The sequence below is a fragment of the Lissotriton vulgaris genome, chromosome 1_1 (genome assembly GCF_964263255.1).
Source record: "Lissotriton vulgaris chromosome 1_1, aLisVul1.2, whole genome shotgun sequence".
In the NCBI taxonomy this organism is placed as follows: domain Eukaryota; kingdom Metazoa; phylum Chordata; class Amphibia; order Caudata; family Salamandridae; genus Lissotriton; species Lissotriton vulgaris.
Window position 1 is genome coordinate 1,138,211,116 of NC_141685.1, and position 26,072 is coordinate 1,138,237,187.

At 47.4% G+C, this 26,072-nt stretch overlaps 1 protein-coding gene across 2 annotated transcripts in view; it reads left to right on the forward strand.

Annotated features, from left to right (window-relative positions):
* ANKRD52 (ankyrin repeat domain 52) overlaps positions 1-26,072 on the forward strand; it is a 430,239-nt gene that overhangs the window by 258,591 nt on the left and 145,576 nt on the right. For both annotated transcript variants that reach the window (XM_086963824.1, XM_086963825.1), the window contains exon 18: positions 14,897-15,098. In XM_086963824.1, coding sequence (XP_086819950.1) covers positions 14,897-15,098 — 202 coding nt within the window. The remainder of the gene's footprint in view (positions 1-14,896; positions 15,099-26,072) is intronic.

Sequence of the window (26,072 nt, forward strand, 5' to 3'; positions counted from 1 at the left end):
CCGTGGGTTTGCCTGCCCCGCTTTTCAGACATCAAATTACAAACATGAGCCGGAACCTGTCCTGCACAGGCACCAACAAAATCCTTTCCAAACTGCAAACACCCATGTGTCAGGCGCTTGCACAGACCTGCATTCAAGCAGTAGGCAGAACTCCACGGCTGGACAACAGCCGTTATTTCAATTACAACACAAGCAGGTATAGCCCCAAAGGAGTTGAGCCACAAGGAAATACGTGGTTTGCTTCTTTTATTCAATGGCTTGCAAGCAGGCAGCACAACGGAAAAAGGCATCAATTCCATTAAAAGCGCCAGTTCAGACAAAGCGCCAAACATGTTTCGGGATTCCAATCCTCCCTTCTTCGGTGGCAACTGGCAAATGCATGCGAGAAATGAGCAGCGTTTTTCAAGCACTTCAAATAGTCAACATCACCTGCTGAAGTGGGCGTGGCCCTTCGCAGAGCCCTCTGGTTAATGTAGTGCTTTGAAGTATTACCAAGTGGCTGCGCTCATAGCTTCATGCTGTGAAAAACAGTATTTGCCCAGGTGGGCTCGTGCCAAGTCCGTGGGTTTGCCTGCCCCGCTTTTCAGACATCAAATTACAAACATGAGCCGGAACCTGTCCTGCACAGGCACCAACAAAATCCTTTCCAAACTGCAAACACCCACGTGTCAGGCGCTTGCACAGACCTGCATTGAAGCAGTAGGCAGAACTCCACGGCTGGGCAACAGCCGTTATTTCAATTACAACACAAGCAGGTATAGCCCCAAAGGAGTTGAGCCACAAGGAAATACGTGGTTTGCTTCTTTTATTCAATGGCTTGCAAGCAGGCAGCACAACGGAAAAAGGCATCAATTCCATTAAAAGCGCCAGTTCAGACAAAGCGCCAAACATGTTTCGGGATTCGAATCCTCCCTTCTTCGGTGGCAACTGGCAAATGCATGCGAGAAATGAGCAGCGTTTTTCAAGCACTTCAAATAGTCAACATCACCTGCTGAAGTGGGCGTGGCCCTTCGCAGAGCCCTCTGGTTTATGTAGTGCTTTGAAGTATTACCAAGTGGCTGCGCTCATAGCTTCATGCTGTGAAAAACAGTATTTGCCCAGGTGGGCTCGTGCCAAGTCCGTGGGTTTGCCTGCCCCGCTTTTCAGACATCAAATTACAAACATGAGCCGGAACCTGTCCTGCACAGGCACCAACAAAATCCTTTCCAAACTGCAAACACCCACGTGTCAGGCGCTTGCACAGACCTGCATTCAAGCAGTAGGCAGAACTCCACGGCTGGGCAACAGCCGTTATTTCAATTACAACACAAGCAGGTATAGCCCCAAAGGAGTTGAGCCACAAGGAAATACGTGGTTTGCTTCTTTTATTCAATGGCTTGCAAGCAGGCAGCACAACGGAAAAAGGCATCAATTCCATTAAAAGCGCCAGTTCAGACAAAGCGCCAAACATGTTTCGGGATTCCAATCCTCCCTTCTTCGGTGGCAACTGGCAAATGCATGCGAGAAATGAGCAGCGTTTTTCAAGCACTTCAAATAGTCAACATCCCCTGCGGAAGTGGGCGTGGCCCTTCGCAGAGCCCTCTGGTTAATGTAGTGCTTTGAAGTATTACCAAGTGGCTGCGCTCATAGCTTCATGCTGTGAAAAACAGTATTTGCCCAGGTGGGCTCGTGCCAAGTCCGTGGGTTTGCCTGCCCCGCTTTTCAGACATCAAATTACAAACATGAGCCGGAACCTGTCCTGCACAGGCACCAACAAAATCCTTTCCAAACTGCAAACACCCACGTGTCAGGCGCTTGCACAGACTTGCATTCAAGCAGTAGGCAGAACTCCACGGCTGGGCAACAGCCGTTATTTCAATTACAACACAAGCAGGTATAGCCCCAAAGGAGTTGAGCCACAAGGAAATACGTGGTTTGCTTCTTTTATTCAATGGCTTGCAAGCAGGCAGCACAACGGAAAAAGGCATCAATTCCATTAAAAGCGCCAGTTCAGACAAAGCGCCAAACATGTTTCGGGATTCCAATCCTCCCTTCTTCGGTGGCAACTGGCAAATGCATGCGAGAAATGAGCAGCGTTTTTCAAGCACTTCAAATAGTCAACATCACCTGCTGAAGTGGGAGTGGCCCTTCGCAGAGCCCTCTGGTTAATGTAGTGCTTTGAAGTATTACCAAGTGGCTGCGCTCATAGCTTCATGCTGTGAAAAACAGTATTTGCCCAGGTGGGCTCGTGCCAAGTCCATGGGTTTGCCTGCCCCGCTTTTCAGACATCAAATTACAAACATGAGCCGGAACCTGTCCTGCACAGGCACCAACAAAATCCTTTCCAAACTGCAAACACCCACGTGTCAGGCGCTTGCACAGACCTGCATTCAAGCAGTAGGCAGAACTCCACGGCTGGACAACAGCCGTTATTTCAATTACAACACAAGCAGGTATAGCCCCAAAGGAGTTGAGCCACAAGGAAATACGTGGTTTGCTTCTTTTATTCAATGGCTTGCAAGCAGGCAGCACAACGGAAAAAGGCATCAATTCCATTAAAAGCGCCAGTTCAGACAAAGCGCCAAACATGTTTCGGGATTCCAATCCTCCCTTCTTTGGTGGCAACTGGCAAATGCATGCGAGAAATGAGCAGCGTTTTTCAAGCACTTCAAATAGTCAACATCACCTGCTGAAGTGGGAGTGGCCCTTCGCAGAGCCCTCTGGTTAATGTAGTGCTTTGAAGTATTACCAAGTGGCTGCGCTCATAGCTTCATGCTGTGAAAAACAGTATTTGCCCAGGTGGGCTCGTGCCAAGTCCGTGGGTTTGCCTGCCCCGCTTTTCAGACATCAAATTACAAACATGAGCCGGAACCTGTCCTGCACAGGCACCAACAATATCCTTTCCAAACTGCAAACACCCACGTGTCAGGCGCTTGCACAGACCTGCATTGAAGCAGTAGGCAGAACTCCACGGCTGGGCAACAGCCGTTATTTCAATTACAACACAAGCAGGTATAGCCCCAAAGGAGTTGAGCCACAAGGAAATACGTGGTTTGCTTCTTTTATTCAATGGCTTGCAAGCAGGCAGCACAACGGAAAAAGGCATCAATTCCATTAAAAGCGCCAGTTCAGACAAAGCGCCAAACATGTTTCGGGATTCCAATCCTCCCTTCTTTGGTGGCAACTGGCAAATGCATGCGAGAAATGAGCAGCGTTTTTCAAGCACTTCAAATAGTCAACATCACCTGCTGAAGTGGGAGTGGCCCTTCGCAGAGCCCTCTGGTTAATGTAGTGCTTTGAAGTATTACCAAGTGGCTGCGCTCATAGCTTCATGCTGTGAAAAACAGTATTTGCCCAGGTGGGCTCATGCCAAGTCCGTGGGTTTGCCTGCCCCGCTTTTCAGACATCAAATTACAAACATGAGCCGGAACCTGTCCTGCACAGGCACCAACAAAATCCTTTCCAAACTGCAAACACCCACGTGTCAGGCGCTTGCACAGACCTGCATTGAAGCAGTAGGCAGAACTCCACGGCTGGGCAACAGCCGTTATTTCAATTACAACACAAGCAGGTATAGCCCCAAAGGAGTTGAGCCACAAGGAAATACGTGGTTTGCTTCTTTTATTCAATGGCTTGCAAGCAGGCAGCACAACGGAAAAAGGCATCAATTCCATTAAAAGCGCCAGTTCAGACAAAGCGCCAAACATGTTTCGGGATTCCAATCCTCCCTTCTTCGGTGGCAACTGGCAAATGCATGCGAGAAATGAGCAGCGTTTTTCAAGCACTTCAAATAGTCAACATCACCTGCTGAAGTGGGCGTGGCCCTTCGCAGAGCCCTCTGGTTAATGTAGTGCTTTGAAGTATTACCAAGTGGCTGCGCTCATAGCTTCATGCTGTGAAAAACAGTATTTGCCCAGGTGGGCTCGTGCCAAGTCCGTGGGTTTGCCTGCCCCGCTTTTCAGACATCAAATTACAAACATGAGCCGGAACCTGTCCTGCACAGGCACCAACAAAATCCTTTCCAAACTGCAAACACCCACGTGTCAGGCGCTTGCACAGACCTGCATTCAAGCAGTAGGCAGAACTCCACGGCTGGGCAACAGCCGTTATTTCAATTACAACACAAGCAGGTATAGCCCCAAAGGAGTTGAGCCACAAGGAAATACGTGGTTTGCTTCTTTTATTCAATGGCTTGCAAGCAGGCAGCACAACGGAAAAAGGCATCATTTCCATTAAAAGCGCCAGTTCAGACAAAGCGCCAAACATGTTTCGGGATTCCAATCCTCCCTTCTTCGGTGGCAACTGGCAAATGCATGCGAGAAATGAGCAGCGTTTTTCAAGCACTTCAAATAGTCAACATCACCTGCTGAAGTGGGCGTGGCCCTTTGCAGAGCCCTCTGGTTAATGTAGTGCTTTGAAGTATTACCAAGTGGCTGCGCTCATAGCTTCATGCTGTGAAAAACAGTATTTGCCCAGGTGGGCTCGTGCCAAGTCCGTGGGTTTGCCTGCCCCGCTTTTCAGACATCAAATTACAAACATGAGCCGGAACCTGTCCTGCACAGGCACCAACAAAATCCTTTCCAAACTGCAAACACCCATGTGTCAGGCGCTTGCACAGACCTGCATTCAAGCAGTAGGCAGAACTCCACGGCTGGACAACAGCCGTTATTTCAATTACAACACAAGCAGGTATAGCCCCAAAGGAGTTGAGCCACAAGGAAATACGTGGTTTGCTTCTTTTATTCAATGGCTTGCAAGCAGGCAGCACAACGGAAAAAGGCATCAATTCCATTAAAAGCGCCAGTTCAGACAAAGCGCCAAACATGTTTCGGGATTCCAATCCTCCCTTCTTCGGTGGCAACTGGCAAATGCATGCGAGAAATGAGCAGCGTTTTTCAAGCACTTCAAATAGTCAACATCACCTGCTGAAGTGGGCGTGGCCCTTCGCAGAGCCCTCTGGTTAATGTAGTGCTTTGAAGTATTACCAAGTGGCTGCGCTCATAGCTTCATGCTGTGAAAAACAGTATTTGCCCAGGTGGGCTCGTGCCAAGTCCGTGGGTTTGCCTGCCCCGCTTTTCAGACATCAAATTACAAACATGAGCCGGAACCTGTCCTGCACAGGCACCAACAAAATCCTTTCCAAACTGCAAACACCCACGTGTCAGGCGCTTGCACAGACCTGCATTGAAGCAGTAGGCAGAACTCCACGGCTGGGCAACAGCCGTTATTTCAATTACAACACAAGCAGGTATAGCCCCAAAGGAGTTGAGCCACAAGGAAATACGTGGTTTGCTTCTTTTATTCAATGGCTTGCAAGCAGGCAGCACAACGGAAAAAGGCATCAATTCCATTAAAAGCGCCAGTTCAGACAAAGCGCCAAACATGTTTCGGGATTCGAATCCTCCCTTCTTCGGTGGCAACTGGCAAATGCATGCGAGAAATGAGCAGCGTTTTTCAAGCACTTCAAATAGTCAACATCACCTGCTGAAGTGGGCGTGGCCCTTCGCAGAGCCCTCTGGTTTATGTAGTGCTTTGAAGTATTACCAAGTGGCTGCGCTCATAGCTTCATGCTGTGAAAAACAGTATTTGCCCAGGTGGGCTCGTGCCAAGTCCGTGGGTTTGCCTGCCCCGCTTTTCAGACATCAAATTACAAACATGAGCCGGAACCTGTCCTGCACAGGCACCAACAAAATCCTTTCCAAACTGCAAACACCCACGTGTCAGGCGCTTGCACAGACCTGCATTCAAGCAGTAGGCAGAACTCCACGGCTGGGCAACAGCCGTTATTTCAATTACAACACAAGCAGGTATAGCCCCAAAGGAGTTGAGCCACAAGGAAATACGTGGTTTGCTTCTTTTATTCAATGGCTTGCAAGCAGGCAGCACAACGGAAAAAGGCATCAATTCCATTAAAAGCGCCAGTTCAGACAAAGCGCCAAACATGTTTCGGGATTCCAATCCTCCCTTCTTCGGTGGCAACTGGCAAATGCATGCGAGAAATGAGCAGCGTTTTTCAAGCACTTCAAATAGTCAACATCCCCTGCGGAAGTGGGCGTGGCCCTTCGCAGAGCCCTCTGGTTAATGTAGTGCTTTGAAGTATTACCAAGTGGCTGCGCTCATAGCTTCATGCTGTGAAAAACAGTATTTGCCCAGGTGGGCTCGTGCCAAGTCCGTGGGTTTGCCTGCCCCGCTTTTCAGACATCAAATTACAAACATGAGCCGGAACCTGTCCTGCACAGGCACCAACAAAATCCTTTCCAAACTGCAAACACCCACGTGTCAGGCGCTTGCACAGACTTGCATTCAAGCAGTAGGCAGAACTCCACGGCTGGGCAACAGCCGTTATTTCAATTACAACACAAGCAGGTATAGCCCCAAAGGAGTTGAGCCACAAGGAAATACGTGGTTTGCTTCTTTTATTCAATGGCTTGCAAGCAGGCAGCACAACGGAAAAAGGCATCAATTCCATTAAAAGCGCCAGTTCAGACAAAGCGCCAAACATGTTTCGGGATTCCAATCCTCCCTTCTTCGGTGGCAACTGGCAACTGCATGCGAGAAATGAGCAGCGTTTTTCAAGCACTTCAAATAGTCAACATCACCTGCTGAAGTGGGAGTGGCCCTTCGCAGAGCCCTCTGGTTAATGTAGTGCTTTGAAGTATTACCAAGTGGCTGCGCTCATAGCTTCATGCTGTGAAAAACAGTATTTGCCCAGGTGGGCTCGTGCCAAGTCCATGGGTTTGCCTGCCCCGCTTTTCAGACATCAAATTACAAACATGAGCCGGAACCTGTCCTGCACAGGCACCAACAAAATCCTTTCCAAACTGCAAACACCCACGTGTCAGGCGCTTGCACAGACCTGCATTCAAGCAGTAGGCAGAACTCCACGGCTGGACAACAGCCGTTATTTCAATTACAACACAAGCAGGTATAGCCCCAAAGGAGTTGAGCCACAAGGAAATACGTGGTTTGCTTCTTTTATTCAATGGCTTGCAAGCAGGCAGCACAACGGAAAAAGGCATCAATTCCATTAAAAGCGCCAGTTCAGACAAAGCGCCAAACATGTTTCGGGATTCCAATCCTCCCTTCTTCGGTGGCAACTGGCAAATGCATGCGAGAAATGAGCAGCGTTTTTCAAGCACTTCAAATAGTCAACATCACCTGCTGAAGTGGGCGTGGCCCTTCGCAGAGCCCTCTGGTTAATGTAGTGCTTTGAAGTATTACCAAGTGGCTGCGCTCATAGCTTCATGCTGTGAAAAACAGTATTTGCCCAGGTAGGCTCGCGCCAAGTCCGTGGGTTTGCCTACCCCGCTTTTCAGACATCAAATTACAAACATGAGCCGGAACCTGTCCTGCACAGGCACCAACAAAATCCTTTCCAAACTGCAAACACCCACGTGTCAGGCGCTTGCACAGACCTGCATTCAAGCAGTAGGCAGAACTCCACGGCTGGGCAACAGCCGTTATTTCAATTACAACACAAGCAGGTATAGCCCCAAAGGAGTTGAGCCACAAGGAAATACGTGGTTTGCTTCTTTTATTCAATGGCTTGCAAGCAGGCAGCACAACGGAAAAAGGCATCAATTCCATTAAAAGCGCCAGTTCAGACAAAGCGCCAAACATGTTTCGGGATTCCAATCCTCCCTTCTTCGGTGGCAACTGGCAAATGCATGCGAGAAATGAGCAGCGTTTTTCAAGCACTTCAAATAGTCAACATCACCTGCTGAAGTGGGCGTGGCCCTTCGCAGAGCCCTCTGGTTAATGTAGTGCTTTGAAGTATTACCAAGTGGCTGCGCTCATAGCTTCATGCTGTGAAAAACAGTATTTGCCCAGGTGGGCTCGTGCCAAGTCCGTGGGTTTGCCTGCCCCGCTTTTCAGACATCAAATTACAAACATGAGCCGGAACCTGTCCTGCACAGGCACCAACAAAATCCTTTCCAAACTGCAAACACCCACGTGTCAGGCGCTTGCACAGACCTGCATTCAAGCAGTAGGCAGAACTCCACGGCTGGGCAACAGCCGTTATTTCAATTACAACACAAGCAGGTATAGCCCCAAAGGAGTTGAGCCACAAGGAAATACGTGGTTTGCTTCTTTTATTCAATGGCTTGCAAGCAGGCAGCACAACGGAAAAAGGCATCAATTCCATTAAAAGCGCCAGTTCAGACAAAGCGCCAAACATGTTTCGGGATTCCAATCCTCCCTTCTTCGGTGGCAACTGGCAAATGCATGCGAGAAATGAGCAGCGTTTTTCAAGCACTTCAAATAGTCAACATCACCTGCTGAAGTGGGAGTGGCCCTTCGCAGAGCCCTCTGGTTAATGTAGTGCTTTGAAGTATTACCAAGTGGCTGCGCTCATAGCTTCATGCTGTGAAAAACAGTATTTGCCCAGGTGGGCTCGTGCCAAGTCCATGGGTTTGCCTGCCCCGCTTTTCAGACATCAAATTACAAACATGAGCCGGAACCTGTCCTGCACAGGCACCAACAAAATCCTTTCCAAACTGCAAACACCCACGTGTCAGGCGCTTGCACAGACCTGCATTCAAGCAGTAGGCAGAACTCCACGGCTGGGCAACAGCCGTTATTTCAATTACAACACAAGCAGGTATAGCCCCAAAGGAGTTGAGCACAAGGAAATACGTGGTTTGCTTCTTTTATTCAATGGCTTGCAAGCAGGCAGCACAACGGAAAAAGGCATCAATTCCATTAAAAGCGCCAGTTCAGACAAAGCGCCAAACATGTTTCGGGATTCCAATCCTCCCTTCTTCGGTGGCAACTGGCAAATGCATGCGAGAAATGAGCAGCGTTTTTCAAGCACTTCAAATAGTCAACATCACCTGCTGAAGTGGGCGTGGCCCTTCGCAGAGCCCTCTGGTTAATGTAGTGCTTTGAAGTATTACCAAGTGGCTGCGCTCATAGCTTCATGCTGTGAAAAACAGTATTTGCCCAGGTGGGCTCGCGCCAAGTCCGTGGGTTTGCCTACCCCGCTTTTCAGACATCAAATTACAAACATGAGCCGGAACCTGTCCTGCACAGGCACCAACAAAATCCTTTCCAAACTGCAAACACCCACGTGTCAGGCGCTTGCACAGACCTGCATTCAAGCAGTAGGCAGAACTCCACGGCTGGGCAACAGCCGTTTTTTCAATTACAACACAAGCAGGTATAGCCCCAAAGGAGTTGAGCCACAAGGAAATACGTGGTTCGGTTCTTTTATTCAATGGCTTGCAAGCAGGCAGCACAACGGAAAAAGGCATCAATTCCATTAAAAGCGCCAGTTCAGACAAAGCGCCAAACATGTTTCGGGATTCCAATCCTCCCTTCTTCGGTGGCAACTGGCAAATGCATGCGAGAAATGAGCAGCGTTTTTCAAGCACTTCAAATAGTCAACATCACCTGCTGAAGTGGGCGTGGCCCTTCGCAGAGCCCTCTGGTTCATGTAGTGCTTTGAAGTATTACCAAGTGGCTGCGCTCATAGCTTCATGCTGTGAAAAACAGTATTTGCCCAGGTGGGCTCGTGCCAAGTCCGTGGGTTTGCCTGCCCCGCTTTTCAGACATCAAATTACAAACATGAGCCGGAACCTGTCCTGCACAGGCACCAACAAAATCCTTTCCAAACTGCAAACACCCACGTGTCAGGCGCTTGCACAGACCTGCATTCAAGCAGTAGGCAGAACTCCACGGCTGGGCAACAGCCGTTATTTCAATTACAACACAAGCAGGTATAGCCCCAAAGGAGTTGAGCCACAAGGAAATACGTGGTTTGCTTCTTTTATTCAATGGCTTGCAAGCAGGCAGCACAACGGAAAAAGGCATCAATTCCATTAAAAGCGCCAGTTCAGACAAAGCGCCAAACATGTTTCGGGATTCCAATCCTCCCTTCTTCGGTGGCAACTGGCAAATGCATGCGAGAAATGAGCAGCGTTTTTCAAGCACTTCAAATAGTCAACATCACCTGCTGAAGTGAGCGTGGCCCTTCGCAGAGCCCTCTGGTTAATGTAGTGCTTTGAAGTATTACCAAGTGGCTGCGCTCATAGCTTCATGCTGTGAAAAACAGTATTTGCCCAGGTGGGCTCGTGCCAAGTCCGTGGGTTTGCCTGCCCCGCTTTTCAGACATCAAATTACAAACATGAGCCGGAACCTGTCCTGCACAGGCACCAACAAAATCCTTTCCAAACTGCAAACACCCACGTGTCAGGCGCTTGCACAGACCTGCATTCAAGCAGTAGGCAGAACTCCACGGCTGGGCAACAGCCGTTATTTCAATTACAACACAAGCAGGTATAGCCCCAAAGGAGTTGAGCCACAAGGAAATACGTGGTTTGCTTCTTTTATTCAATGGCTTGCAAGCAGGCAGCACAACGGAAAAAGGCATCAATTCCATTAAAAGCGCCAGTTCAGACAAAGCGCCAAACATGTTTCGGGATTCCAATCCTCCCTTCTTCGGTGGCAACTGGCAAATGCATGCGAGAAATGAGCAGCGTTTTTCAAGCACTTCAAATAGTCAACATCACCTGCTGAAGTGGGCGTGGCCCTTCGCAGAGCCCTCTGGTTCATGTAGTGCTTTGAAGTATTACCAAGTGGCTGCGCTCATAGCTTCATGCTGTGAAAAACAGTATTTGCCCAGGTGGGCTCGTGCCAAGTCCGTGGGTTTGCCTGCCCCGCTTTTCAGACATCAAATTACAAACATGAGCCGGAACCTGTCCTGCACAGGCACCAACAAAATCCTTTCCAAACTGCAAACACCCACGTGTCAGGCGCTTGCACAGACCTGCATTCAAGCAGTAGGCAGAACTCCACGGCTGGGCAACAGCCGTTATTTCAATTACAACACAAGCAGGTATAGCCCCAAAGGAGTTGAGCCACAAGGAAATACGTGGTTTGCTTCTTTTATTCAATGGCTTGCAAGCAGGCAGCACAACGGAAAAAGGCATCAATTCCATTAAAAGCGCCAGTTCAGACAAAGCGCCAAACATGTTTCGGGATTCCAATCCTCCCTTCTTCGGTGGCAACTGGCAAATGCATGCGAGAAATGAGCAGCGTTTTTCAAGCACTTCAAATAGTCAACATCACCTGCTGAAGTGGGCGTGGCCCTTCGCAGAGCCCTCTGGTTAATGTAGTGCTTTGAAGTATTACCAAGTGGCTGCGCTCATAGCTTCATGCTGTGAAAAACAGTATTTGCCCAGGTGGGCTCGTGCCAAGTCCGTGGGTTTGCCTGCCCCGCTTTTCACGAGGCAGCAGCGCCCAGCAGCTTTTTCACGCTCACCCACTGGGGGTTTTAAAGTTCACTTAAGATGCAGCGCTGAGCACCTTACTGAAGGAACACTGATGGACACTACAGGTACCAGAGGGCTTTGCCAGCAGCCACTGGGCGGGTACCTAAGGTTTAAAAATAGTGCCCACAATGCTCTGCGCTGTTACACGAACCCTGCCTTTGATGAAGTGCATCTCTGCACGAAACGCGTCAGGCGCTTGAAAGCGTGACATTCTGCTGACTCTGTTGTAGCATCCTGATTAAAACGCTTAACTTAAACCTACCTGAATGGCGGCTCGGCCTTTTGGGGGCAACTCTGTGTGATTAATGTTTGACGGCTGGCCCAGCCGTGGACGAAGCCCCGCCGCATGGAAGCGGCCCTTTGATGATGCCAGAGGGTAATCACCAGCGGAGCAGGAGGGTGTTTCAGGAGTTTCACGAGGCAGCAGCGCCCAGCAGCTTTTTCACGCTCACCCACTGGGGGTTTTAAAGTTCACTAAAGATGCAGCGCTGAGCACCTTACTGAAGGAACACTGATGGACACTACAGGTACCAGAGGGCTTTGCCAGCAGCCACTGGGCGGGTACCTAAGGTTTAAAAATAGTGCCCACAATGCTCTGCGCTGTTACACGAACCCTGCCTTTGATGAAGTGCATCTCTGCACGAAACGCGTCAGGCGCTTGAAAGCGTGACATTCTGCTGACTCTGTTGTAGCATCCTGATTAAAACGCTTAACTTAAACCTACCTGAATGGCGGCTCGTCCTTTTGGGGGCAACTCTGTGTGATTAATGTTTGACGGCTGGCCCAGCCGTGGACGAAGCCCCGCCGCATGGAAGCGGCCCTTTGATGATGCCAGACGGTAATCACCAGCGGAGCAGGAGGGTGTTTCAGGAGTTTCACGAGGCAGCAGCGCCCAGCAGCTTTTTCACGCTCACCCACTGGGGGTTTTAAAGTTCACTTAAGATGCAGCGCTGAGCACCTTACTGAAGGAACACTGATGGACACTACAGGTACCAGAGAGCTTTGCCAGCAGCCACTGGGCGGGTACCTAAGGTTTAAAAATAGTGCCCACAATGCTCTGCGCTGTTACATGAACCCTGCCTTTGATGAAGTGCATCTCTGCACGAAACGCGTCAGGCGCTTGAAAGCGTGACATTCTGCTGACTCTGTTGTAGCATCCTGATTAAAACGCTTAACTTAAACCTACCTGAATGGCGGCTCGTCCTTTTGGGGGCAACTCTGTGTGATTAATGTTTGACGGCTGGCCCAGCCGTGGACGAAGCCCCGCCGCATGGAAGCGGCCCTTTGATGATGCCAGACGGTAATCACCAGCGGAGCAGGAGGGTGTTTCAGGAGTTTCACGAGGCAGCAGCGCCCAGCAGCTTTTTCACGCTCACCCACTGGGGGGTTTAAAGTTCACTTAAGATGCAGCGCTGAGCACCTTACTGAAGGAACACTGATGGACACTACAGGTACCAGAGGGCTTTGCCAGCAGCCACTGGGCGGGTACCTAAGGTTTAAAAATAGTGCCCACAATGCTCTGCGCTGTTACACGAACCCTGCCTTTGATGAAGTGCATCTCTGCACGAAACGTGTCAGGCGCTTGAAAGCGTGACATTCTGCTGACTCTGTTGTAGCATCCTGATTAAAACGCTTAACTTAAACCTACCTGAATGGCGGCTCGTCCTTTTGGGGGCAACTCTGTGTGATTAATGTTTGACGGCTGGCCCAGCCGTGGACGAAGCCCCGCCGCATGGAAGCGGCCCTTTGATGATGCCAGACGGTAATCACCAGCGGAGCAGGAGGGTGTTTCAGGAGTTTCACGAGGCAGCAGCGCCCAGCAGCTTTTTCACGCTCACCCACTGGGGGTTTTAAAGTTCACTTAAGATGCAGCGCTGAGCACCTTACTGAAGGAACACTGATGGACACTACAGGTACCAGAGGGCTTTGCCAGCAGCCACTGGGCGGGTACCTAAGGTTTAAAAATAGTGCCCACAATGCTCTGCGCTGTTACACGAACCCTGCCTTTGATGAAGTGCATCTCTGCCCGAAACGCGTCAGGCGCTTGAAAGCGTGACATTCTGCTGACTCTGTTGTAGCATCCTGATTAAAACGCTTAACTTAAACCTACCTGAATGGCGTCTCGTCCTTTTGGGGGCAACTCTGTGTGATTAATATATATATATATATATATATATTATGCATGTTACGATTTGAACAAATGGATGTACGCGACATTGTATATCCATGTTTTTATTACTCTATGGATGTTCTTTTAAATTTCTGATCATATTTTATTTATGTAAGTTCAGTTGCCTTACTCTTGTTGGTTATTATTAATGATGTTTCTTGGAGTTTATCAGAACAAGTCTCCCACCATCAACAACCGACTACTACATGGCATACTGCTTGCTATTCTGATTTAGGCATGTGAATCTAAGAAAGATACCCCAATACTGGATAAGAAAACAAGTTACTTACCTGTAACTTCAGTTATCCAGTATTGGTATCTTTCATAGATTCACATGCACCCAACCCTCCTTTCCGGAGAGTCAGTTCTCTATTTGGATACTCATTTCCCACTTGTGCTAACGAAAATCTGAGGAGAACTGGCTTTGCAGAGAGTGTTCTAGAGGTTGCTGCCAGCTGATTAGTTGGGACAAAGACTTTGGTCTTTTTAGCATAATGATGTAGATAGGCGCCTAAGTTTTGGGTCTCAGGACTTTTTCCTTAGGGCCTACTACTGTTATTTACCTTTGGCACTCCTATTTTATTTACCGTAGGACTCCCGCCTCAGCGACGGGGAATGATTCAGGCATGTGAATCTATGAAAGATACCAATACTGGATAACTGAAGTTACAGGTAAGTAACTTGTTTTCTTTTTTGTGCATGGTTCTTGTGTCTATGAATATGAGCCTACTAAACAGACTCATCATCAAAAGACCTGTTCCCAATTATTGGCTGCTGCAAAAATGTATCTGACCGAATTTGATCATTCTTTTGAGGAAACTCAAAATTTTTAATCGATAATTTCACCCTTAAATAAAATGTTGGTTGTGGCTAACTTAGCCTCTTGACATCTGAGAGTCTGATTTCTTTCTCACTTCCCCAACTTGTCATGATTGTCATATCCTCAATTCCATTAGACATGGAAAGAATATATTCATCATATCAGGAAACTTCATTTCAAAGCTGAAGAACATTGAAGGTTGTTCTTTTTATGGCATGTGTGAGTGCTATTATACCTTTTATGAATAGTAAAGAGTTGAATTTATGAGCTTTTTGAATTGCAAGTTTATTAAGAATTTGTCGCTGTATGTATATCACAGCAAGGTATATTGATGAACACTTTTAGAATATAGCAGACACCTTGTTTGGAGTGGAGAAAAACAGATAAAAACTCAATGCATATTTTCAATACTGAATGTCTCTTCTTACCATTGGTTTTACATTTCAGGAAATCTGTTTTGTCCTATGTAGGTGAAGTACTGGGGCTTGAGACCCGAGTGTCAAAACGTCGCTTGAGTGCATCTTATTGTTTTTACCTGTTTTTGTATCCATTCTATAAATGTATACATTATGCTTTACTTCCTCACTTTGAGTCTGAGTATTTAGGGTTCATGATGCATGTGTAGTTCAACTTCTCATTTGTGTCTGGATTCAGGCCTACAACGGTCACTGTGAAGCTCTGAAGACTCTCGCTGAGACTCTGGTGAACCTAGATGTGCGGGATCACAAGGGCCGCACCGCTCTGTACCTCGCCACGGAGAGGGGCTCCACAGAGTGTGTGGAGGTACTTACCAGCCATGGTGCATCTGCTCTAGTGAAGGAGAGGAAAAGGAAATGGACACCATTGCATGCTGCTGGTGAGTAGATTCACTACCATTCCACAGGTTGTAGAGAAATCTGGGTGTAGCAGATTTTGCTATGATAACACAAGAGGGGGTGGGATGTTGGGTTAGCATAGCTTTATTAACTTTCAGTGGAAGAATGCAGATGGGTGTGAAGATGTTAGCTACCATGACACTAGTCAAAGTGTAGTGCATGCCCATCTTGGCCCAACACATTTCACGGCGATCAGACCCTGCCTCATTCTCCTACGGGCTCCGACCTCTTCTCTCGCAGCCGTGATTGAACCCGCATGTCTGCAAACCTATGACCAGACCATGGCTCCTTACCACGTTTGGGGCTCACGGATGTTGTCACCTACACCGGCACGCCAGCACACCCCTACCTACCAGTGACTGGCTGGTACCAGGAAAATTGACCATGCATGTATATAGACCCTAGGAGAGAAAAGTAAGCGCACCACGTTGTAACCGCACTATTGCTCCCCTGATTACGGTTAACCCCTTCAGTGCTCATGACCAAGCCAGCTCGTCATGGGCATTACCTGCGCTGCGCGCATGACGAGCTGGCTTTGTCATGTAAAGTGTTTTTTTTTTAATTTTCAGCGCACAGCAGTAAAAGCTGCAGCACTCATGCAGTTAAAGAGGGTTCTACGGCTGTCGAACCTGACAGAACCATTTCACTTGAAATCCTTTAAACACATCTCTAACCGACTTACCACCCACTTCACTGCACGGCCCTCCCATAGGCAGACTTCACACAAGCAACCACAGTTATGCCTCTATACAAGTCTTAAAAGGGATGCTTCCACACATCTCCCTTTACAGTACCCTGCTCCATTGTACATATGGTTTTAAAGAACACCCCATTTTCTTTTTCTTTGTCTTCCTCTTTTCCACAGGTCTGCAACCGCCCAGTATAGAGCTACTAGGGCCCCACGCCAGGCTACCATCTAAAACATTAGGAGCCTGCCATTAGTTGTGCACCACACTATCACCTAGGTCCTGAAGAAGTGCCACATGACTCTTTATGAGCAACCAGGCACGAAACATGTCGACCCCACACACTGTGACTGCCTGTTAGGAACATTATATTCCCAGAGGGCGTCCATTCGTTTTTACTTAGGCTGGATCTGCCAAAATTATTAAAATTCTTGTGAATAGAACTGATCCAGACTTATTTTATATTACACTTCACGTGCACCACACCTTCCCTACCCTCTTACCCACACGCACCCTACGGCTTTTTCTAAAAAGATCTCCGGCAAAGAGCCCCGTTTACGGTGAGCCAGACGGGCATTGCAGCGCCGGCCCGACGAGGAGCAAAACCCAATGATGAATCATGACACCTCTTGGGGTGTGTTAGGGCATCATGAAAAAAGACCTGTCTTTCCCCCTCCTACTCTAGGAACTGCATACTCCGCTACACTAGTCAAAGTGAACCATACAACAAAATGAGCTGATTATGGATAAACACTATACAATTTCAGAAACCCTGGTGCAGTCTGAATATATCTCTGCCAAGGACTGGCTTCTCCAGAATGCCAGTCATGCCCAGTGTAGGAGAGTAGGGTCTGCAATCCTATGATCACCCAGATTTTTTGCTTTTGTTTCACTGGTTTACGACTTTCTCTGGCTGTGGGCCTGCTATTTGTTTGCCTACTGATCCCTTGCTAAGAGTTGTAGTCAAGGTGTGCTAAGCCTTGTTAAACTACAACAGCTGGTTCAGTAGAACTCAGAGTATTCTAAGCTAAGTTATATGTACCTTAACTTATGTGATCTTTCACAATGATATTCTTAGGATACGTGTGGTAAAACAACAGCAAGCTCAAATCCCAACCGCTGCTCACCAATGTGAGAAGTTGGACTGATACATAGTGATCACTAGAATAGTGAGCACTGCATATCAGGCCAACTTCTCACACCCAGTTCCAGGTGGTTGTCAACTCACCGGACATCGTCCCATCTCATAAACAGAACCAGAAAAAAGGTGTGAAAGGTCAGAAAGTACCTCACTTAAGCGTTACCAAAGGAGCTGCTAGTTGGTGCTCATCAGTTTGCTCACAATATCATCATTGGTAACTTTCAAAACTGCAAAGAAAGAAAAAGATTGTGCCCAGGTTTTCTAAGAGGTGAAAAAGGAACTAGAAAGAATAAACAAAATGCAGTGTTGATGCTTGTGTCATTCGTCAACCAATTGGATCGCGTGGTGTGAAAGAAGGAAGTTGTTTCTCCAAGCTAAAATGAGTTGTGACTCACTTGCAGTTATACATACTTTATTGGTCGCAGTGATCACACTCCGGTTAAAAGAACGGCATGTTTTAGTCCATTTCAGTTAGAAAGGCCGACATGTTTCTTTGCCACTCGCTTCTGGCACTGGCATCAGGGCTTGGGAACCGGTCTCCACCTCACCGACACTTCAAGCACATTCTATGGTGGTTGACAAACAGAAAAGAAAGATGGTGCCAAACATATAAACACATATTGTAATGGTGTTTACCGGCAATTTTGCCAGACATCAATGCATGTTAATGTGCGTGGTTATGCGATAATTACCCAGAGGTTGCCAACAGAACTTGTACCAGCAACACACTCTTATGGAAGCACCCACAAATTTTAGCCACGCATCCCCATCAGAAAATCGGGGCCGTCGACCGGCAGCCTGTGGATATATACACATCGACATTCATCTTAATTAATAGTGTCAGTATCTCAAAGGTTCACCTATGTTCTCCCGATACTCAATGAGTGCCCTACTCACATCCATAAGTATATCCTGATGAGAGCTGTTCTACACCTTGACCTCCATGTAATAAAATCAACAAGTAAAAAATCGTTCCTACCTTTACTGCGTGCCCTTGCAGTCTCCTGGGAACTACCAGCTTTATTACCAAGGCACTACACTGTATACCTGCGGTCCCCCGGAGTAACTGGTAACCATTATCGGGCTGCCCGGCCCCCACAACCGTGGTCCCTTACTCTTACCGCTCTAGTGGTCGTCTCCGCTGTAGAATCGTCCAGGACGCTGAGAAAACTCGAGCGCTCCTTAAAGTACGAGTCCCGCGTCCCGTAAGGACAATGGGAGATCTGCCCCTCACCTCGGTCAGCTGCCAAACGCGTGAGGCCGGGCGATTATGCAGTTCCTGCCTACACTCAGATTTCATCAGGCGCCATCTTGGAGAGGATGCTTTAAAATAAAACAATGTGTGGGGTGCCTAAATAATTATAGTCCGATACCTTTTGAATGGTCTCCCTGTATACATCACCGTACATATATTTAGAAAATCGTAAGAGTCCCAATGCCTACACACAACACCAGGCACTTATACGACTGCCTGGGTCTGCATACTTCATTAATGCAGTGTGCTTTACTTGGCTGTCTGTCTCAAATAAGAAATTTCAATATATGATCTGTACCTTGCTTTTTAAATAAAGCTTTTTTAAATAAAGCTTCTACTGGAAAATATTAGAGAGAAAAAAATGTAGGGCATTCAAAAGGTGTAGTGTAGTTCCTATTTTCCCTATAGGCCCTGCGCATTGGAATAACATAAACAGCAGTTTTGACTTAGAAGTGCGGTCTTCCAGGTCTCTACTGACTATGCTAAACTTAATTGGGTTTGTTACCAACTAGCTCAGAGGTCACTGGAAACTTTCTTGACTGAATAGGAAGTGATCAGCTTCCCTGGTACAGACAAGAAGGGATTCAGTTTTCCACCAACCGCATAAACATGACAACTTTGCTCCTTAGAATAAGAGTCAATCTCTAGAGTCGTGTGAAACAATAGACAGTTATTTTACTCAGTCAGTTGTGCAGATTACTTTCACCAAGATGCAGAGAACAGAGAGACAGGTGTTTTCAATAAAAGGTATTATTTATTGAACAGTCTTTCTTCTCATGCAAGAGAAATGAATTGCCACAATTGCAAGACTAGTTATTATAAAAAGTGCGTACAGTAAAATGAGGATTGCGAAATAATACTGTAAAAGCATTGATATGGTTTCTTAGCCATACAAAGGTTAAAATGAATAAAATATATACATTCATATATACATTTAGCTAACATACTCAACTGGTGCTTCTAACTATGCCTACCCCAGTGTACCTGACCTAAGCCTAATACTTGGGAGGGAGTAAGTAAGTAGCAGTTTTAGTTAAGTTGGTTTTGCCAAGGTTTGCTTCAAGAATTCTCTCTAAGGGTTTAGTCAACACCATACCTCTGAAATAGAATGTTGGAGGTCTTGTATCTCCTTCCAGGACTCGATATCCCAGTCACTCGCAAGAGTAGGCTGGAAACGCCGGAGCTGGATTTTCTCGGCAGGAGAAAAGACAGCGTCTCTCTCAGCGCGTCGAGGAGGAGGGGCAGCGTCCGTGGGCAGCTTGTATCTGCTGGGCTCTGTAAGGGACAGCTGTTCTGCTCCTGTATTCACCACACCATCGCTATCATCGATGTCGTTGAGGCAGCGTTTGCTTAAGGCAACGTTGGTAATATTTATACCTGAAAGGTGCGTGGTTTGATGTACGTTTTTGGACACAAGACGTCAATAAAAATGTCACTAGGAAGTGATCGTCTCTTAGTGCTCATTAGAGTTCTATTACTAATCAAAATATAGCAAGCGGGGTTTTCCCAGGTTGCTGAGTTTTATCTTGTTGAAGAACTCGGAGTGTAATCTAGGAATCTTAGATAGTGGCTTCTGCTGTGTCATTTGCTCTAATGAGCTGCAGAGGAAGAGATTCTGAAATGTGGCTCTGATCGTGTTAGGCCAGAGACGAGTTTCTGAAATATCACTCTTGATCGTTCATGCCATTATAGGGGTATAAATAGATTATAGCCGTATAGGGGCATAAGGTCACAGTATTGATCGGGGTCCTAGATTAGAACGCGACACCCACTCCACGAATTTATGTCCATCAATTTACTAAAAACTATAGCAAAAGATGCATGTGTAACATTACCCACCCCAAAAGACATATTCGCATTTGAAATGGCGTATTTGAAATACATGTATTGTACTGTACGTCTTTAAGCATAGAAATCATTCAAAATTATAGCATATGTAATCAGTGAACGATTTTGCGAAAAATTACACATGAAATATCTCTTTATACAGAAAAAAAGGGCGAGATAATTTCATCACATAGAAATGCAATTGCTGTAACATTTGCTAGAGGCTGATGTAAAGTTATTGTGTCTCTAGAAATACCTAAAAATAGAAGTTCTGTTCTTTATGAATAGGTCTACTTTAAGCAAAGAATTTTAGTGCCAGAAAAAAAGGTAAATATTTTGAAAAAATGTTCAATTAAAAAAAAAAACTTTCTTGGTGAACGGGGGAATAGAGTTCCAACGCTTTTCAGTAGTTTTGTTGATCAAAACTGAAGGCCGAGTTCAGAGTTCATGGGAACGCTGTGTGTCGGAATGCTTTTCAAAAGTTATTGTTTCTGTTCAGGGGAGAACATCATATCAGACAGGCTCTCAAAAAATTGGTCTACAAAATCAGGTGACAGTTCGACCAAGTTCGATAGTGCTGTAACTTGGCAGGTGTGAGAATGATTGCTATCATCAAAGTCTGGATCAGCAATGCTCACAGAAGGTCGTACCTGGGTGATGTTGCTTTTATTTCTTGCTCCACTGTCACCACCTAGTCGTAGCACAGGAGTCTCAACGAATGCCGTCATCAGGATTGGTAGCCGCTGGGGACAACACAATGCGTGAGCCGTTATCGGACTTAATCGATATCCATTGGTGCTGCTGATGGAAGTGCAAGACAGATGTCCAACACGGACTCATCTCTGCATAGCATACATCGAAGCACAGGTAAGATGCAGGTCTGCCATATCGGTCTGAATGAAAGAAACCAGGTCATGTTCAGATCTCTCAGCCTGGCCAATCCAAGGACTCTAGTTATTCGGTCCCTGTAACGTATTGCTAGGATCGTTTCTTCCATCCTTGTCGGAGTCATGTCTGAGTTTTGGCTTGCCATATCGAGCAGGAGGGTCAAAAATAAAATGCCTTCTACAAGTCCCAAAATCAGCGGTATGCCGCCAAAAACTGAATGGACAAAATTAGGAATGATTCCTAGAATTGCTTTGAATGGTGTTAACAGTCCCGTAAAAATGGTCTTAAATACGCCTGGGATGCCTATGGCACTCGACATGTTAAGAATTTGGCTAAGCATTTCTGTGAAATGCACAGGGCAATTTGTTGATAAAAGGTCATGAATCTCTGATGTTGTCCTTGCAACTAGGAGATCATACGTCTCTTTTGATGACGTGATGGGCACTGTTGTCTGCAAAAGCACAGACTTCATTCTGCTTAAAGTATCAATTCGTATAGAAGAGACATTCAAACAAGGCCAGGTGGGAGTCTCCTTGTCTCCAGAGCCGTTTGGAAACAGTGCTTGCATACAGCATTTGACCATGGAAGTTACGCTTACGAGATATGCTTTCCCTGGCGAAAGGCCACAACAGCTGTGATCCGTTATTAGAATGTAACTCCCATTCGAGAGTTGCTTAAAGAAAGGCTCTATCTGCGTTGCAGGTGTGACATGTTGGTGGCATGAAAGGTTGTTAGAATTTCCTTCACAGGCTCCGTGTAAATTAATACCTTGGCACAAAAGTATACCGCTTAGTGAATGTTTGCAGTTTTTACCACTAAGAAATACATTTTTGTTGCTGTCACTATAGCATGTGTGTGTGTATGGTAATTTCCATGCTGACTTAATGTATCCTTTACCCAAACGTTCATACTGGCCAGTCGGTATGTATTCAAGGCAATTTTTAAATCGGAAAGTTGTTATCGGAATTGTGATAATCCTGTGTATTATCCATTCAATGACAGGACTTTCTGACATTGTCAATGGTAATCTCTCAAGTTTTTCGATGCTCAGGATTGTATAGTCTGCTCCTTTCTGTGCCAAGCTGATTTGTTTATCAGTAAGGTTAAAGATGGAAAACAATGACGTTTTGTTGATTAAACGCCAAGGCACATACCCTGAACGAAGATTTTGCAGCGTCCAGCCTAACTGTATAATAGAACGCAATTGTGACTGGCCATGCTGTAACATTAGCAAGTCTTTGTCTATTATATCTATGGCAGATGATACAATACTGTCCAGTGAATATATTCTGGAGGACAGAGTCATTAACCCATTGTCCAAAAAAGAAAGTGATTTTTCCAAATTAATACTGTGAGAAGTTGGCCTGATATTCAGTGTTCACTATTCTAGTGATCACTATGTCTCAGTCCAAACAACCCTTATGGTGATTGTGAGAAGTTGGCCCGATATGCAGTGTTCACTATTCTAGCGACCACTATGCATCGGTCCAAACGACCCTTATGGTGATTGGTTGAAAGTCAACCTTAGACCAGCTATACTAGTAGCGTGGATACGAGCAGTCTTCGGGCTAAACTCTAGAGGGCGTGTTAAGCCAGCTGTTATACCATCACATACCCCTTGAACACCAAGTGAAAGGACACCACACAAGTGTTATGAAAATAAACAGTGTATTTATTAGAATCACAACAGCCCTATACTCTTTATGAGGACAGGGTACTAAGCACACAACGAAACTCTTAGGAAAATACTTCAAGTGCACAATCAATACAAGTGCCCGAGGGCACGGAAAGTTTAGTGGTCTCGGGCGGACCCGATAAGGCAAGTCGGAAGCGATAGGGACTCGGGACCCTTAAATAAGGAGGCTATGCGGGCACCGAAATGCCGAAGTTACCTAGCCACAAGGGCTGCGGCTGCACAAGTCTTTACAGACGTCGGGAGTCTTCGCTGACGAGCCGGGAGCTGGAAGGAAGGAGTTGCTGGCCGGCGACCAGTGGAAATAGTTCGTAGAGATCCAAGCCTGGATCAGAGATGGATGACACCTGAAAGCAGAGGGGACCAAGTTCGTACTACTAGCCAGTAGTCAGAGGGTACCAGGAGGGCACCGGATGATAGTCACCTCGACTAGGTGAGTGGGCGACGCTAGGCTCTGCAGTCTCACGGACCAGGAGGCGTTGTCGGCGACCAGGATGGAGGTGCGAGCTGTCCCACGAAGGTTGATGCTGTCGGCGTCGCTGGGCCCAGGATTGGGGCAACAAGCCTTGGCAAATTTCAGGGCCACGTGGTGGGGCTAAAATGGCGTCTTGAGTGGACCAGGAGAGTCCGGGGTGGTACTCTCGCAGAAGGGAGCAAAGGCCAGTCTGGAGCAACCAGACCAGCAGCGTTGGTTGTCGGGTGTCGTCAAGAAGGTCACCAGCCAGCGGCTAGTGACCAGACAACGTGCTGAACAGCAAAGAGCAGAAGGGCCCCACGCAGATCGTGGAGATGCTGGGAGGCTGCACTTCGGTGCTGGAGCTGCTCAGGGTCGGGGCTTCTCGGACCCCAGAGCACTCACCAGAGGATCCTTCAGTGGTCGTGCTGGTTTAAGAAAGCGTGCTGGTTTTGATGATGGCCGGTCCCTCGAGGTCTCGTCGCACCCACGGATCTCAGCTGAGCTGACGATGTGGGTAGAGGTCAGAGGTGCCAGGGAAGCCGGTTCTCGTCGAGCTGGGCAGTCGGATTCCTGAGGAAGGACTTGCAGCAAACCGCAGAGTTCTTAGCTGGTGCCTGCGGATGCAGGGTGACTACTCCTTAGCCACAAGGGAGAAATCTTGAGAAGAGTCGAGAGTTCCTTTCGTAGAAAGTATTCTTGATTCAAAGATGATCTAATTTGGAAGGGTCCCCGCTCCTGCCTTTATCCTAAAGAAAGGGGTGGGTACATGACTAGGTCCTGCCCTAGGGGTGGGCCCAGGAAGGGGGGTAGTTACACCCCTCTCCCCTGCCGGACTTTCCCCAGGTCAGGGGCTGCGCGCCCCTGGAACTGGTTCTAACCGGCAGATGCGTAGTGAGCACCGGGGTGCCACTCCGTAGTCACCTTCTTGTAAAGTCCTGCCTACCCAGGATACACAAAACCCTGTCTGGGATGGTGCGAACACCGCCCCGGACAGGAAACCCTTTGTCCAAGCTCTCCTCGCTGTAAGGACTCCCAGCAGCAGGAGGTCAGACTCGTGTCTGTGGTGGCAGCATCCATTTTGTGGAGCTGAGGCTTCAGTTAACTTTAACCGGGGTTCACAGTTACGTACATGTCGTGTCCCTCTAGAAGGGCGGAATGCCAACCTCGTCGCCAGTATTGGTGAGGGGTCATCATCCCGATTCGTATGACACCTTACTCGACATGTCTTGATAACGCGATACGAAGTTACTAATATGGTACGCGTTATCATGGAACAGTCATTGGGTCTTGGTTCCGCAGGCTGCAACCGGGCTCGGCTCGTGCCAGAGCCCAATTCACACGATTCCATGCACTCTGCCTTCAGGATTGTCAAGGCCTGCCATAGGAGTGACTGATAGGAACTCGGGTGTCCATTTTAGGGTTAGATATAGGGATACTATACCTACAGCAACGGGTGAGTACGCCTCGTTGCCCCAGCTGTCGCGCAGCCAGTTGTGTCAGATTTAGATGGCCATCCAGGGGTGGCATAATACATGCTTCAGCCCTTGGTAGTCCCTGGGTACACCGATGCCCTGAGTTACAGGGTCTGACAAGGTGGCCCAGTTCCAATTGGGTAATGCACCTAAGGTACACACATCAATTTAGCGAGAGAACAGCTAGGCTGTGGGTCTGATTGGCAGGCCCACAGCCCGAGAAAGTCGTAAACCAGTGAGACAAAAGCAAAAAAAATCAGGGTGATCATAGGATTGCAGACCCTACTCTCCTACATGACCCCCCCCCCTCAAACGTTGGGACAATAAACTAACCTTGACCAGGTGAGTCTTCTTGTTCTAAGTGGAAATACCTGGAGAGCCCATCTGCATTGCCATGATCAGTGCCAGGTCTATGCTCCACTGTGAAGTCCATCCCCTGTAGGGAAATGGACCACCTAAGCAGTTTGGGGTTTTCACCCTTCATCTGATTTAGCCATAAGAGGGGCTTATGGTCGGTCTGAATCTTGAAATGAGTGCCAAACAAGTATGGCCTCAGTTTCTTCAGGGCCCAAACCACAGCAAAGGCCTCCCTCTCAATAGCTGACCAATTTTTCTCTCTGGGGGTCAGCCGTCTGCTTATAAAAGCAATGGGCTGGTCATTACCATCAAAATTCAGTTGAGATAGAACAGCTCCCACAGCCCGAGAAAGTCGTAAACCAGTGAGACAAAAGCAAAAAATCTGGGTGATCATAGGATTGCAGACCCTACTCTCCTACAGTGATTGGTTGTAAGTCAACCTTATGGACCAGCTATCCTAGTAGCGTGGATACGAGCAGTCTTCGGGCTAAACTCTAGAGGGCGTGTTAAGCCAGCTGTTATACCATCACATATACCCCTTGAACACCAAGTGAAAGGACACCACACAAGTGTTATGAAAATAAACAGTGTATTTATTTAGATCACAACAGCCCTGTACTCTTTATGAGGGCAGGGTACTAAGCACACAACAAAACTCTTACGAAAATACTTTAAGTTGCACAATTTACACAAATGCCCGAGGGGCACGAAAAACCATATACTATGAAAGTGGAATGCCAAATTACTAGCAGGTAAGTACTGGACTAATAGGCTTTGGAATCGCTAGGACTACGTTACTGAACCTTCAGATTACTAGTAGGAGGCCTAGGGGACTCGGGTGCAGAGTGTGCACTCTCACGCGAGATGCGGGACAAAGTCTATGGAGGCTAGTAAAAGCAAAGTTAGTGTTCTCGGGCGAACCCGACTAGGTAGGTTGAAAACGAAAGTGGATCTGGACCCTTAGATAGTGAGGCTATGCTGGGGCACCGAAATGCCGAAGTTACCTAGCCCAGGGGCTGCGGCTGCATAGGTCTGAAAAGACGTCGGGAATCCTCGTTGACGAACCAGGAGCCTGAAGAAAGAGTTGCTGGCAGGCGACCAGTGAAGATTGTTCGAAGTGATTCAAGCCTGGATCGAAGATGGATGACACCTGAAAGCAGAGGGGACCAAGTTCTTAAT